This window comes from Antedon mediterranea, chromosome 3 (assembly GCF_964355755.1).
Source record: "Antedon mediterranea chromosome 3, ecAntMedi1.1, whole genome shotgun sequence".
Lineage (NCBI taxonomy): Eukaryota > Metazoa > Echinodermata > Crinoidea > Comatulida > Antedonidae > Antedon > Antedon mediterranea.
Genome location: NC_092672.1, coordinates 22,346,558 through 22,363,038, shown reverse-complemented (window position 1 = coordinate 22,363,038; position 16,481 = coordinate 22,346,558). Strand labels below are relative to the sequence as shown.

The 16,481-nt window shown below is 35.2% G+C and overlaps 2 protein-coding genes across 2 annotated transcripts; one reads left to right on the top strand and one right to left on the bottom strand.

Annotated features, from left to right (window-relative positions):
• Nucleotides 1–7,365: 7,365 nt before the first annotated feature.
• LOC140044147 (uncharacterized protein F54H12.2-like) lies at nt 7,366–11,241 on the top strand. Its single transcript, XM_072088625.1, has 3 exons — nt 7,366–7,933; nt 10,039–10,769; nt 11,194–11,241. The coding sequence occupies exons 1-3, from the start codon at nt 7,366–7,368 to the stop codon at nt 11,239–11,241; spliced, it is 1,347 nt and encodes a 448-aa protein (XP_071944726.1).
• Nucleotides 11,242–14,168: 2,927 nt separating this feature from the next.
• Nucleotides 14,169–15,701, bottom strand: LOC140044145 (uncharacterized). Its single transcript, XM_072088624.1, has one exon. The coding sequence runs from the start codon at nt 15,699–15,701 to the stop codon at nt 14,169–14,171; it is 1,533 nt and encodes a 510-aa protein (XP_071944725.1).
• Nucleotides 15,702–16,481: the final 780 nt, after the last annotated feature.

Genomic DNA, 16,481 nt, shown 5'->3' with positions numbered 1-16,481 from the left:
ACAAGAGGCACTGCTGCCCAGTTATGAACCTGCAAAATAAAATAGTTTACAGTATTGGCAGCTGTCTATGGAAATTAATGTTATTATGGCTTGGCACTTGGCATTAGTATGCAAATAATGAATGATTGAGTTGTGGTGAGAAAATGTCATGAATTGAAAGATTGACTATTGTTAAAAGAAGGTTGAACTGAGTTAAATAGAACAGCAAGTATTTCAACATGTTTTTTTAATCTTGAAAAACCATGAGGGCAAATGCAGGATCAAAAGAGGGGGATACAGGGACAATGGCCTTCCCTACTTCAGCCAAAAAGGAGAAAGACTATCTAGAACTATATAATTAATGGTTATTCTGAAAATTACACTTATTCTGCAGTGTGTGTCTGATAGATGTGTATGTGTTACATCACAGTGGATATATTCATACTTTTACATTTCTAATTTACAATATCCCTGTAGTTTTTCATAATTAATTATGATAGAAGTTACTAATTTATTATCTTATTAATCTTTACCTTAAATGAAAAAAGAGGCAAATGGTAAGACTTAGTACTCGTCTAGGCTGACTACGCTCATAGATTTTATGTGTCAGTCGTTTGTTAAATGGTGTGTGTTTGGCTTGGAACAGTTTGGTAACGTAGAGAATGTGTTCATGATACAAATACCTTCAAGAAACAAATGTAAAGAATGATGCTCTGCTAAAGGTATTAAACCAAGCTTTACAAAATTAAGATGACTGGAAAAATTGTGGAATTAAAAAAATTAGAGAAAAAAATATTTACAAAACCATGTAATCTTGTCGTATAGTGGGTCATACCAAAATACAAAATCTACAAAAATCTGATCAACATGGACTGAAGACTTTAATTAAGTCAGAGGTAACTGTAATACTTTTAGTAATCTTTTTAGTTAATATAAATGACGTCATGGTGTAGTGGTATTTTCACTGGTCCTCATTTTGCAAAACCATTTTATGAATACTGTTGCATCTTTACCACCACTCAAGGAGTATACAATAAAATCATGGGGGAAGTCTGTCTAAAGTCCCATTCCCTACGTGTTTTAGATTTAATTTAAGAAGGTCACAAATTACATTCATCTTATCCTATTGCGATAACTTGTTTTGGCTTTAAATGGTTAAAAATGTGAAAAATAATCGATTCTAATAAATTTAGTAGTGCATTGGTTTTTTTTTCTTTTATCATATTACCATAAAACGTACATTTAAGACACGGAATGACCTGGTTTCATGTTTTAAAATTTTTAACATAAAAAACATAGGCGACTTAAAGGATGGGATACCTTCCATCAGTGGTTAATTACTTCAAAACAATTTCGGCACACACTGTATAGTAACTAATGTATCATTTTTGCTACCAAGTTATTAAACAGATTTATTGCTTAAGTTGTAGGCATTCAATCTTAAAATTATCAAGTCTTGCATACCTCGCCAGTCGGAAAAGCTGTGATAGACTGCTGTTACAGTAAGAAAGACAGGTACCTAAATCTCAGCTAGCTAGGCCATAGTGAGGCCGGATCGGGGGCTTAACTTTAGCCTACATACAGTACTTACTACACAGCTTACTATAGTAGCCTAAGGCTAAAATCATTCTTGTCTTATTAGCTTAATAATTATTAGTAGGCTTAGGCACCTGTATTGTTGGAATGGCCTATTGTTATCCTTTACAAAAGTCACTGATAGCTTAACTTTACCATAAAATATGTAAAATATTACCGGGAACTAAAGTTCAAAATATGTCAACACTAACAGTCATGATTCCTGAAAACTTTTTTGTGCCACCACATGTAGGAATACCGTCGTGTTCGGCCGCCAACGAGTTCGGCCGGCGTAATTTTTTTTTCCAGGACGAACGTGGGCAGAAGTCATGAATAATTCATGATTAATTATGACATAATAGAGAACATTATAGAGGGCGCTGTATAAGAATGCAGAGAGATTAAATAATTAGTGTAAACAACGTTTGCCAACCGAAATGTTTGGTCTAGTGGTAAAGGCTTTAACCTATTACGCTGAAGCCCTCGGTTCGAGGTCTTTCATGAACATGTTTTTTTTTAATAGTTGAGAGAGATTATTTAGAGGGTTAGGTTTGCTTGCATTGTTTATATTAAATGCATTGTTTAGATTGGCGATCTCCGTGGCTTATTCCATTAAAAAAATAGGGGTGCATTGCTTTACCGATTTTTCTCTACATTTGTATTATTGTATATAATATTACGATTTCTTTTCAGATACAGTTAGATTCATCACAGATAGAGAAAAATGAAAATTATTCTATTATATACAATCTTAACACATTTATTATCAATTCCTCTATTTTTATTTAGACATGTTATAAGTTTGAGAATTTACGAACGAATTAACTTAACTACCATATTTTATAAATAAACATATAATATAACATTTATATTTATAATTGTTTTTTTCATATATGACCACTAGCATGCATTAAAATTGACTTTATTACTAGTAATAACATGTTATATTACAAAACTACTTAACTAATAAGTAATATAGTTTGCAAATAGTTTAAAATTATATTTAATGTTTATTACTAACATAAGATTTTTTACTAATTTTTTAACTAATTTAACTAACATACATACATTAGCACTATTCAACGCGAGCATCGCGAGTAATAAGTTTACTCGCGGCAAGCATTTGAGAACGTACACTGCGTTGGCCCTCGCGGTACTCGTCCCAAAATGTTTCAACTCCATTCTTCTCCAACACTGTTGCTTTGCACGTCACATTCTTGTTTCTGAGAAAACATCTCCATGTTGTATTTGCCCGTCTTTTATCAATCTTCTCTGTATATTGGTACACATGACTGTCTACAAGCGAGTCCTGAAACAACAGAAGGTTAAGTTGGTTTTCACAAGAAATGCGATAATAAAGAAAAAAATTACAAAGAATAGATTATAAATATTTTAAGAACTTACATTCCCACGTTTTGTTGTTCCTGCTAATCGCCGATAAGTAACGATGTCATCATCAACAGCAGGCATCACTGGTATTGGTTGTGGTTCAGAGTAAAGATTCAGTACCTCTTCTTCTATGAACTATTGGTTCCAAAAAGTCGCCAAGGTCGGCTGCAAAAATCTCCAGTTGCGGCACCGCTTGGACGTTGTTTTCTGGAGCACATTCTCTACAAGTAGAAGTAGTCCTACTTCAGACAGAAAATGACCTTGAGGTATTTCCTGATTACGTAATATCCGCCAGGTGTTTCTAATGTGAGGATACTGTTGTTGTTCCAGGCAGTGATATAGATGATCGTTACACGGATAGTCAGTCGTGGTTATAACAATGGTTAACAATGGGGATAGTATAAGACAATAGAGTATATCATTTCACTAGAATTGTTATATAGATTTGTTATATATTAATATACATTATAATATAAAATTAATAAATATTAAATAAAAATGATATGGTAATTTAGTTGCTTGTGATGAGAACAAAATGGTTTACAATGGTTGAAGTCAATAGGTGTTATGTTTCGGATTATAATACAATGGTTAACATAGGGTAAGGAAGTGAGACAATATAGTTTTTGTAAGATTTGAATTAGTCATAGATGCACCTGGTTAATTAAAACTAGTTAATTGAGGTTTTTGCTTGATGTATGCCGACATAATCCAAAGACATAAGTTATTTGATCCGGATATTATAACAATGACTAAAACAAAAAGATAAGAATGAATGAAGTTAAATAATAAGTATGTCTTGATTGAACTATACCGACAGGTAATTAACCATCTTCCGGATTTGTTAACAAAGGGGATAAATCGAAAGCAGTGACACGGGGTGTTTGACATACTAAAGTTTAATGTGTAACGTTATGATGTTAGTTTCACTATTTTTCATGATTTTTGTTTTCCAATGTTTAGTTTTATTTTCATTTAAATTGGTTACGTTTACGAAAAGATTTCTTTGTTTCCTTTTAAAATAAAACAAAAAGTGGGTAAAGAGGGACGCTACTGACATCATGCATACATTATTTTAGTGTGTATAAATATATGGGTAAATTTATAGTGAACTCATCAGTACCAGCTTACAACGCACTAAACTCACTTCCACATTCTTGATTAAGAGAATTTTAGTACAGTTTTCATCAGTATGAACTTCTACAAACCAACAGCTGATTACGCCGATTCTAAATTAGCTGATAAGAAACAGAGAGTAGAAGATGAACCAAATACAAGCGCTTCTTTTCAACAAGATTGTCGACCTGTGGTAAAGAATCACTTTTTTAAGAATGATAGTCGAATTACAGTTACAGCTACTAAACGTATTAAACTTAATGAAACGAGGCACGTCGTTGCTCAACGTTGGGGTGATGATATGTACGTATGTATCCGAGAATACTATCAATCAGAACCAGATGGTAAATTTAAACCTGGGAAGAAAGGTATTAATTTAACAATGATGCAGTGGAGAGATCTAATGGAACAAAAGGACATGGTCGATGAAATGTTTTTAGAATTGGATGGATTTGACGATTGTGGAACCGGTGTAGACATGAATGACAATGGAATGCCAGAAACACAAATGACCAAAAAAAGCTACAAGAATGACAATTACGATTGGTTAAAACAGTTCCCGTAATTACAATGTAATCTTTTGGAAAACGGAACGGATTGATGGTCTTGAATTGAACAATTTTTTAAATGCGAGTACCCACTTTGAATGGGCATTTAAACATTTTAACCTGTGTGTTATTTTTGGTGTGGTTTTTTCAGTACTAAATAACTTGCTAGTGTATTTGTAAAAGAAATTAAAAAAAAAAATTTAATTTATCATTTGTATTTCTTCATTTCTATTTAAAAGTTATTTAAAAATAAATTTAATGTTTTTGAGATTAATGTATTTTGTTTTTTCTGACTAAATAATACGTTAGTGTATATATAAAAGTATTTTTTTTTCTATTTAATTGTTATTGTGTAATTTTGATTTATTTTTTGTAAAGTGTATTGCAATAGAATGTGTATTGAAATAAATTTTGTTTTTAACAACAACAACGAAAATGAAATTTGATCTTTGCGTGTTATTTAAGTATTTGAATTATTTTTACAATTTTCATTTGGATGATTGAGGGTAATGAGTATGGATGAGTACTTAAGAAAAGTATATTACGATCCTAAACATCCCGGTAGTTTTGGTGGTGTGGACCGACTTCATCAAAATGTAAAAGACGAATTAAATATTACCAAGAAACAAGTTCAGGAATGGCTGAGCAATCAAGATACATATACATTACATAAACCAATTCAACGAAAATTCAAGAGGAACCGTGTACAAGTAAACGCTATCGATGAACAATGGGAAATGGATTTGGTTGACTTGACTTCATTAAAACGTTACAATAAGCAAAATACATTTCTTATAACATGCATAGATGTCTTATCTAAATATGCGTCGGTTATACCGATAAAGAACAAGTCTTCAGATACCATATTAAAAGCTATGAAAAAACTGTTATCAGGTAAAAGAAAACCGATTAAAATTCATACAGATAAAGGTACAGAATTTATAAATAAAAAAGTACAATCGTATCTGAAATCTAAAGATATACATTTCTTTACGACAAACAACGAAACGAAGGCAAGCATAGTTGAGCGATTCAATAGAACTTTAAAAACGAGAATGTGGAAATTATTTACAGCAAACGGTAATAAAAAATATATCGACGCACTTCCTAAATTAGTTTCCAGTTACAATAATTCAAAACATAGATCTATAGGAACTGCACCGATTCTCGTTACAAGCGACAACGAGCACGAAGTGTGGCAGAAATTGTATGGTGAAAGAAAGCATCCGGTAAAACGTTTTAAGTTTAAAGTCGGTGATCAAGTGCGTATCAGTAGATATAAAATGATTTTTGAAAAAGGTTATTTAGCAAACTGGACAGAAGAGATATTCACTGTATTTAAACGTAAAGGAACATCAATGCCAACGTATCAAGTAAAGGACTGGAACAATGATATAATCGAAGGAAATGTCTACGAAAAAAAATTACAAAAAGTTTCAAAATCTGATAAAGATGTATATCGCGTCGAAAAAGTAATTAAAAGGCGAAAGCGTGATGGAAAGACAGAATATTTCGTTAAGTGGTTAGGGTACCCTGCTAAATTCAACAGTTGGGTTCAGAATCTAGTCAGATAAACACGAGCATCATGTCATCTCAGTTTCACGTCTCACTACCGAGCAATAGTTCATTGAATTATTTTCCGGAAAATACACTTACAAGTTACATTACAAAATTAGCCGAGTCGATACGATTAAAAGGCGAGTGGGAAGTTGGTTTAACTGAAATACAATACCCACATACGTGGTACAATGTAGACGATACAAACAATAAAATTTGGATACGATTAAACGTTTCTCAAATAGAAACAGCAACGATGGAATACAAAATCGAAATTACAAGCGGATATTATAGTTCAGGTTCGAAACTGATTGATACGATAAACTCTGCTTTAAGAAAAAAGAAGTTGGATGATAACATAAGGTTTAAATTCAATTCTGTATCGGAAAAAGTTAATATTTCAACCGATATTCTGACATCTATAACGTCGTTAGGAGGTATGCAAACGTTATTGGGATTCGACATATCTTCGATTCTATTAAATTCAAATGTTACAGGTAATCATCCGATTAATCTTCATCATCGTGTACCTGGTTTATACGTTTATACAGACGTAATCGAACATCAACGAGTTGGAGATGTAAGCGTTCGTTTATTGAGAATTGTACAAACCAAGGAGAGTCAAATGAGAAACGTTACTTCTCACGAATACATGATGCCTCACTACAAGCGTTTAATCAAAAAAGAAATTGATACCATTTCGATAGATATAAGGAGTGACACTGGTGAGAAAGTATCATTTCAACGTGGGAAGGTTTTAGTGAAGCTTCATTTTCGACAGAGTAGATCATCGCATCTCATTTAATCATGCCTAACGCGTATGAGGATTACTACGTAGGTCAAGCTGGCGGTTTAAGCCTACCTGTATTTCATGGATCATCTAATCAGAGAGGGTACGGATTAGGTGGAATGTTGTCTGGTTTGTTCAAAAAAGCTGTACCGCTTTTAAAAAAGGGTGCCAAAACTCTAGGAAAACAAGCGTTACGAACCGGAGCCGAAATAATGGAGGATGCTATAAGTGGACAAAATATCAAACAAGCTGCAAAACGTAGAATCACGCAAGCCGGTAAACGAATTGTTTCTCAGAATGGTAGCGGAAAAGTGAATAAAAAGAGAAAGCGAAAAAGCAATGAAGTCAGTCGAAGAAGAACTAAGAGAGCGAGAAGATCCTCCGATATATTTGATTAATAATATAATTACTATGGCGTACGTACACAAACAATCTTGCGAATGTTTAAAGTCAGAATTGGATTTGTTTTCTGTTCCACCGACTCAAACAAGTATAACAAAGGGACAATGGGTTCAGTATCATCCTTTCAATAGTATTACCGATACAGGACCGGTTCAATTTAACATTCAAGGTTCCACCGAAGAATACGTAGATTTATCACAGACTATGCTACGCGTTAAAGTTAAAATTACAAGAGGCGATGGAACAGATTTGCATGCTGACGATCCTGTTGGACCAACTAATTTACTACTACAGTCCTTATTCAATGAAGTTGACGTTTCTTTGAATGAGAGATTAATTACTCCATCGAATAACACTTATTCGTACAGAGCGATGATTGAAACCTTGTTAACGTACGGTGCTGACGCGAAGGAAAATCACCTTAGAGGTGGATTGTTTTATAAAGATACAGCGGGTAGAATGGATGTAGCAAATCCAACTTTAGACGATGCTGCTGCGAATCAAGGACTTAAAAAACGATCTCAGTACATACGAGGAAGTCGATTGGTTGATTTGATAGGACCTATTCATTGCGCAGGCCCGTATCCAGGGGGGGTGCGTTGGGTGCAGACGCACCCCCCCAAGTCCCAAAAGGTCCACTATTTCCTCGGTTGGTATTTTTTCTTGTCTTGTTTAACTAAAGACAATATCATTATATAAATACAAAATTTACATTATCAATGGTATACAAACAAAAATATGCTAATATAAAATGAAAAAATACCGGTAATTAAATTACGGAATCTGAACTGACTACAAACTCGATGTAAAACATGCGCAGTCGATCATGTGACGACAAGCAATAGCTTAGCGCTTCATGTACGCGGTACGCGGTAAAGTGTTTGCTGGAGAAATACAGACAACTTAACCGGCGGTAAAGACGTGTCTGGAAATACAGACACTATCGAATACGGCGCCTAAACAAGGGAAGGCCAACCCCCCGTCGGGGAACACGGGTACTTTTTGTCGGGGAATATAATATACAGTAAAAAACGTTCGCGTTCACTTCATATAGCTTCAGCGCCTAGAAAACCACGACGTTCCATTGACCGTGAGAGTACGTCAGAGGGCTAATATGCACTTTTATGCATTCATTATTGCCAGCGATCTAACTTACTACTAAACATTAGCTAGGTACGCACTTGTCTGGCGGTATCCCTTGTACGAATCGTTCAACGTTGGGTCGAGACGCCTGATATCAAGTTTCATCCAGGGACCAAATTATAATATACAGTAAAAAGCGTTCGCGTTCACTTCGTAGCTATTCAGCGCCTAGAAAACCGCGACGTTTCATTGACCGTGAGAGTACGTCAGAGTGATATTATGCACTTTATATGCATTCATTATTGCCAGCGATCTAACTTACTACTAAACAATAGCTAGGTACGCACTTGTCTGGCGGTATCCCTTTGTACGAATCGTTCAACGTTGGGTCGAGACGCGTGATATCAAGTTTCATCCAGGGACCAAAATGTGTAATGTGTTATTTTCCAGGCGAAGTTTACCGACGGTTACGTCGTGTACTGCGTCGACGTACGCTACACTACAGCAAAAACGAATTATGTTAATTGTTCGTTTGTTCACCAATTTTTTAATTTACAAGTAACCTTCGGTACCGTGGGGCACCTAAAATAAATTTTTCATCCATTACTAAACAAAAAAACATGCCATTTTCGCTTAGCCAATAGTTATTACATTTTCAATATCCTGTATGTCATGAATTTCTCACCACTCGGAAGTCCAGATGGTACGCATGCATACACCTGGGAGGAATAAACTTTTTTCCCCGACTGAAAAAGGTCTACGCTTGCGTTTTTTAAGCCTCTAGGCCTGATGTTTCCAAAGTATAAAATGCAATTTTTTGAAGACCTGCAGCTCTAGTTTTAAACATTTTCTTAGCTCAGCCCCAACAATAAAGCTGGTCATATTTCGAAGAACAAGAAGTACATTTTCCGGGACCTAACATCTCTATTTTTCAAACATTTCTTAGCTCAGTCACAACCCATGATAGGGACTTATATATTTTTTTTCATGTTTTGAAGTATAATAAGTCCAATTTCCGGGACCTCCAACTCTATTTTTCTAAATTTTCTTTGAACTTTTATTTTTTAAATTGAAAAATATGGATTGAAACAGTCATCGCGCATCGTTTTTTTGCACGCAGTATTTTATTTATGCATTATAAAAAATGGAAAAATGGCTACCCTAAATCTGATTAAAAAGACCTCAAATGACGCTAGAACGCGTTGCTTCCGGGGGGGCTTCGCCCCCTGGACCCCACCGGGGGCCTTTGGCGGCCCCTGGCCCTCAGCCTAGTGATGCTCGCTTCGCTCGCATAGCCCCCTCGTCGGGGAATGTAGCCCCCGCGTCGGGAAGATCCTGGCGCCACCCCTGCTGAGTTGGCCTCATCATGAAAGCGTTAAGTTCTGGTGTCCATCGTTCAACTAGCCCAAGCCACAACAGAGAGTCTTACATCAGTCTTTAGAACGTCAAATAACGCAAATTTTTCCAGGGCCTTCGGCCCCTGGACCCTGACCGGGGGCCCTTGGCGGCCCCCTGGCTCCCAGCCATTGTTGCTTGCTTCGCTCGCACCCCCCCATTATAAATGCTGCATACGGGCCTGTTGCGATATATTCTTTCAAGATCGTATGATGCTGAATGGAGTTGACATTAAATTAAAACTGCATCGAAGTAAAAACGCATTCTGTTTGATGTCATCCGGTGCACAAGCTGGTTATAAGTTACAGTTAGAAGCTGCATCTATTTACGTACGAAAAGTGAAACTAAATCCATCTATAGCGTTGGCTCATGCAAAAGCGCTGGAGCGCGGGTCAGCTAAATACCCTCTTCGGCGGGTCGCGGTTAAAACGCTGTCGATACCGCGGGGGAACCTTTCCTTTACCCGAGAGTCGCTGTACAACGGGAATCTACCGAAACGCTTAGTGGTAGGATTAGTAGGAACCGACGCTTTCAACGGTGATTATAGCAAAAATCCATTTAATTTTCAACACTTTAACACAAATTTTATATCCTTATATTTGGACGGTGAGCAAATACCTTGGAAACCATTAAAGCCTAATTTTGAAGCAAACGGTGAAGGAAGTTATATTTTAGCCTATCAAAGTTTATTCTCCGGATTAAATACATTATTCGACGACACGGGAAATCAAATATCCAGAGAAGACTACGCCAGAGGATACACGTTGTTTGCATTCGACCTTACACCCGATTTATCAAGCAGTGGACATTTCAATTTAATTAAACACGGCAATATACGTCTTGAAATTCAATTTGCTACAGCTTTAGTCGAAACAATTAACGTAATAGTTTATTCAGAATTTGATTCATTAATAGAAATCGATAAGTCTCGTAACGTAATTTTAGACTTTAAAAAAAAAATCATGGATACTGTGCAACTTTTAAAACTAGTTAAATCTGATCCATTAACTCAAAGATATTTTCGAGGTGTATATCCTTCAGATTTGTTACCTAAAAGAATAAAAAGTTACCCTAGTGCTTACATAGCGAATGTTGATGATAGTAGTCAAAACGGTTCGCATTGGGTCGCTTTTTTTCTAAACAATATTAACGAGGGTGAATTTTTTGATTCATTCGGACATTCGCCTCAATATTACAGTAATCATTTTGTAAATTTTCTAAATCGTACGGTAAACACGTGGACTTTTAATGATACGGGTTTACAGGCTCATAAATGTAGAGGTATTGACACCTCAAATATAGTTAATATGTTCACTAAAGATAAGAATACTAACGATGCACATGTTAATGATTTTGTAGAACGTAGATACGATGTTAACCTACCGGTGTATGATAAGGAGTATATAAAAATACAATTTGTCAAAATGTTAACTAACATATTTTAATTAAGTGTTGTCTTTTTCATATTGGTATTAAAATTTAAATGTTGAAAAAAAAAAAAAAATATGTGTATGTATCTTTATTACGCGTTGGTTAGTAAATAATGAAAGAAAGAAAACAACAAACAACGAAATAAATTTGAATAATGAATACATTTAATAACTGAAAAAAACATTTTATAACATTGATTAGAATCCAAGCCTTTTCGGTTTAGTTTTAGTACGTTTCTTTTTAGTAATAGTATATTTTTTATCTTCATCGTCATCGTCGTCATCAAATCTTTCAAGTCGTTTAGATTTTGTAGATGTGGTTTTTGAAAGAGGGCTTATTTCACCAGATTTTAGACGTTGCAACATGTTGCGTCGTGTAGCATTTCCAATCAAACTTTCTGGCGTGTTCAACTTAGCCAACAACGATATAAATTCTTTCCACCCCACTGGTTCAAATCCTCGCCTTTCTTGTATCATATCTTTGGTTAAATCAAATAAATTACTACCCTTTAGCAATTCTCCTTCGATGATCATTTCACCGTATTTTGTCCAATCTAAAATACCCATATTTCTGTATCGGTCTATTCGATCTAAAAATGTCTTAGTTTTTTATTTTAACGATATAGGCATGCTTTGCAATACTTCTTTTGTCATCGAATCATCCTTAATTGCTTCTGTCGATTCATCATTCTTGTCTTCGTCATTAAGAGGTCCATGCATATTTATGTTCATAGGTGAAGGGTTGTTAACGGGCTTCTCTTTATTTAAAAAACGCTGAAGTACTTGATTGTACATTGTGATTTTATCGTGATCGCTAATATCCTGTCTATTAAGAATAGTCTGCATAGAGTCGTCTAATCCGTTAGTTATTGATTTGTGCTTTTGTTCATAGTGCTTGCTATGTAGCAATGTATTTGCCAATTCTTGAGGAACTACAATCAATTTTTTTGTGTGCTCCATTTTATTCCAAAAGTAATCCGCCCAGAGTCTGTAATATAGGTTTCAAAATAAGACCAAGAAATCCCCCCTTTTGAAGTAGTATACGCTTACGTCGAAGCGTAGGTATAGCTTTATTGGAAATATCACGCAAGTGTTTCCTATGCTTCGTCAACTTCTTCTTATGAGCACTAGACACCGGTACACTACCTTTTAAGATGTTCTTTGCACACTCACAGATTGCTGTTACTAATTGACTGTCGGCATTCTCAAGCAGGGCCTTTCTTTGTTTAGGCGTACATTTAGCTAAAAACTTTAAAGTCTCTGCGTTCTTTTTGATACGTTTTGACATGTTGTGAGTTTGTATTGGAATGAATAGAATAATTTCAAATCACATGTGTTATACTTTTGGTACGTAAGCATAATGTTTATCTACTGAAAAGATATTTGTTCGTATTCTCATTTCTTCCGACGTATATGGTTTGAGATCAATGAATAGGTATCCGTACGATTCACGCGTAGCGTCATTAAATGCCTCTTGTAAGAACCGCCCTTTGCCAGGATACATTTGTTTCGATAAATTCAATATTTGCGTTTTATCCCGTGGATTTTTAAAAAGTACGATATAATGAGTATTCAAAGTAATGGTACGGATTTCTTTGGAACCGTAGAAGAAATTTTGCATTATAAATATCACTGAAATGTTTCTATGATGAGATCCTTTGGAGTGGAGCTGTGGCTTGGTGGTTATGATGCTTGGCTACCAATCTAAGGGTCCTGGGTTCAAGTCCTGTCATATGTCAGGGTTTTTTTCTCATGACAATTTACAACTCCACTCCCAAAGACTTAATAATAAGTCTTTGTTTATGTAGAGCATCTTGTGTATATGTTTGTCTTGTGAAATTTTAAATAGTTTATCCATCCTGTAATTGGCGGGTTACTGTTGGATGAGTATGAAATAAAAAAAAAAAAAAAACAAAAAAAAAAAAACAAATTAACGACTCTTTTATCGCTACTGCATTCTGTCATCAAATCATCTATAATTACTAAATGATTTTTACTCGAATCAAACGCATCTAATGTTTCGATAGGTATACCTTCCATAAAACTTATATTTGATACAGCTGTACTTAATTCCGAAAATAAATTCTGATATTCACCATAGCACCATGTAATATCGTCAAAGGGTTTATTGAAATAATTATTTTCAATCAATTTCCTTACAAAGACGGATTTACCCGAAGATGTCGGACCGCTAATAACTGCGGTGAAAGGTGTTATCAAAGGACTCGCCATTACAATTATGACGGTAATTTAGTTAAATAATTGCGTTTTATAACATCTTATTTGACACGAATTAAACAATAAAACTGAATCAATGTTTAAAACGTAAATCTAAATCTTTATTCATATTAACACTAATGCGTATTTGTTTTTTACATTATGTACAGTAAATTAATCAAAGAAATTATTATTGTACAATTAATATAAAATAGATATTTAGAAAGTTATTGCACAAACCGATTACATAAAATTTACAAAATTATTTGAATTTAAATTTAAAAAAATATATATATAAATATAAAACAAAGAATAAACTAATTACTTAAAACCGAGTACTAATAGATAAGTTCAACGTTCAAGTGATCATCTTACTTAAAAAAAATATAAATAAAAATAATGATAACTTAAACACAAAAAGGAGAAACGGTATCGACATAAGAAAATCAAGCGGAAAAATATTTAAAAATATATTTACTTAACCCGCAAAAATTCGACTTTAAAAAAACGGGTATAAAAATTATTTATATTAAAACAAATATAAAAATATTTACATTAAAACTACAAATATATTTTGTTCAAACTATAAAAAGAGAGAGAGTACGGTAAAGAATGTATAAAGAGTAACAAATAATTATCTATAACAAAGTATGTTTACATTTTTAAAAAGAAATTTATGGCCGTGATTCACCAAACATACCCGTAAGGAACTGTACGATAATTTTCGATAATAATTCTTTTGTCGTACACGATTCGATAGTCTTTAGTCGATGTTTCGTTGACTATCTTTCGTGTTTTTGGCTTGCGCGTTATGCGATTCTTCTCAACCGTCTTAATTGTATCGGGGCCAACACCCCTTACCATATTGGAGACGGTGTCAAAATTAATTTTCTGAGCGTTTGTAAAGTTAAGGGTAAAACCCTTAACTTTACAAACGGTCTTCCCCGTATCCAATTTATAGGCGTAGTTCTTAGGCCCCCCAGAAACGAAGGACTCGATGAATTTACCATCTTTAGGATCGACCTCGGTCGTTAACTGACCCAAATAGTCGCCCAGGGGAGGGTCCCAATCCCCGGGTTTTGATACGAAGATTACGCTGTCGGTATCGTAATACAGGACGCGCTCCTGTAATTGCTCCAACAGCTCGTACAATTTTAAACGCGCTAACGCTGTGGTAAATGCGGCAATGACAACGTTAACCTTTCGGTTAACTTCTACAAATTGTTCCTCGTCCTCGTATTTTACCTCCGCCAAATCATCATTAACAAAATTTATGTCATGAACGGTTATCCCAGGGTTCGATAAAATATCGTAAACCTCGTTAGGATCTTGCGTATATTTAATTCTCGTGAGATTTTCACGCTGGCCAAATTTACCCCAAAAACTATTTAGCATTAATTTGGCCAGAGATCGAAGCCCAGGATTGTACGCAATGTCGTCATGATTCAAGTCGATACCTTCTACGGTTCGATAGTCCGAAATGTATTTTTGTTTATCTTCGGGCGTTTTACACCATTCAGGCCAACCCGAAGCTTCTTGTTTCAATTTTAAAAAGGTGTTAATGTAAGAGGCAAATAGGCCGGACGAGGGAGAATCTGCAGAGTACGCGCTTTTATTTTTAAAGTGCCATACTACGTGAACTTTACGTATCTCGTACCCAACTTCCACGGCTTTAGCGACTTCGATCGTTGCCCAAGAACCCGTAAATTCTCTATCTGTACCGGAATGATTGCAAGCGGTTTGTTGTTGGGAATCGGCGCATGTTCTACAGAGAGCAAACATTAATTTACCGTTTGATCTATAAGGTAAGACCGGATGGAATAATTTTTTAGGCGCTTCGATTGTACACTTTATCAAGCCGAAATAATCGTTGATATCCGTGGACATGTCGTTGCGATCATTGATTTCAGGATGCCCTACGGGGTAGGTACCGTATTTATTTACATAAGGGTACAATGAAGTATAATCTATGTAATTAATTTCTTCACCCGGTTTTACCTTATAGAACAAACAACTGGCATTAGTCCTCCCACCGAAAAACGCGTCTCTTGGATTCAAAGTTTGCCTAATTAAAGGAACTTTGGAGACGATAGATTTAATGTTTGGGGCCAACGATTGTTTGATCCGTTTCCATTCGTGCTCTCCCAAATTTCGACGTACTCGAAATCCGGAAATTGTTCCTTCAGAAACCGTGTTTTCTTGCTTGTCTTGACAAAGCATTCCAACATGGTCTCGTTATTGAAGGGATTAATGGAATCGGGTCTATAACAATCTTGGCACCCGTGGAAAAAACAACCCATAAATTCGAAAATTATTTTGTTTTCTAAACATGCGCCGTCGACGGAGTAAGGCCCAAACATTTTTTCCCCTCCATTTCTGGCATGATGGATAAAGACCCCCCTTTTATGCGACTCGTAGCACAGCCATTCCATGCTAGAGTGAGAATGGTTAACGGTTGTTAGATACCCTGATGATGGAAATAGAGCGATGGTGGATGGTTTTAAAAAATTTCTAGAAAATACGTGGTTACACGCTGAGGCAATTGTCATTAAATTATTTGAAAAGGGGTCAACACCGCCGAGTAGAGGGTTTTTCGGCGATATAGTTACTTTAAAAAAAAGATGTCTAAAAGTAAGACAACACTTTCTGAGAATATCTACATCGCTGATACAATACTCGACGAGTTCTTTTTTAAGATCAAATACTTGATTACTTTCAATTTTCTGGTTGTACCATTTAAAGAAAGATTCTCGACCTGAAGTAGTTATTTTATCGGGGGAATAATTTGAAGAATCGGGGTAAGGACCTACGTAATTTTGGTTTTCTAAAGAATTAAAATAATGAGGAAAGTAACCCTTTTTAAGTTCGGAGATGCCAAAAGTTTTGGGCAATTTGGATAGAGGCATGGGCAGAAATGAAAGGGAATCGATGAATCGAATGCTCGTTTCTTTAGTCCTAATCGAAATAAGTTTACCACCGCGAGCAATTACATCCGGTACA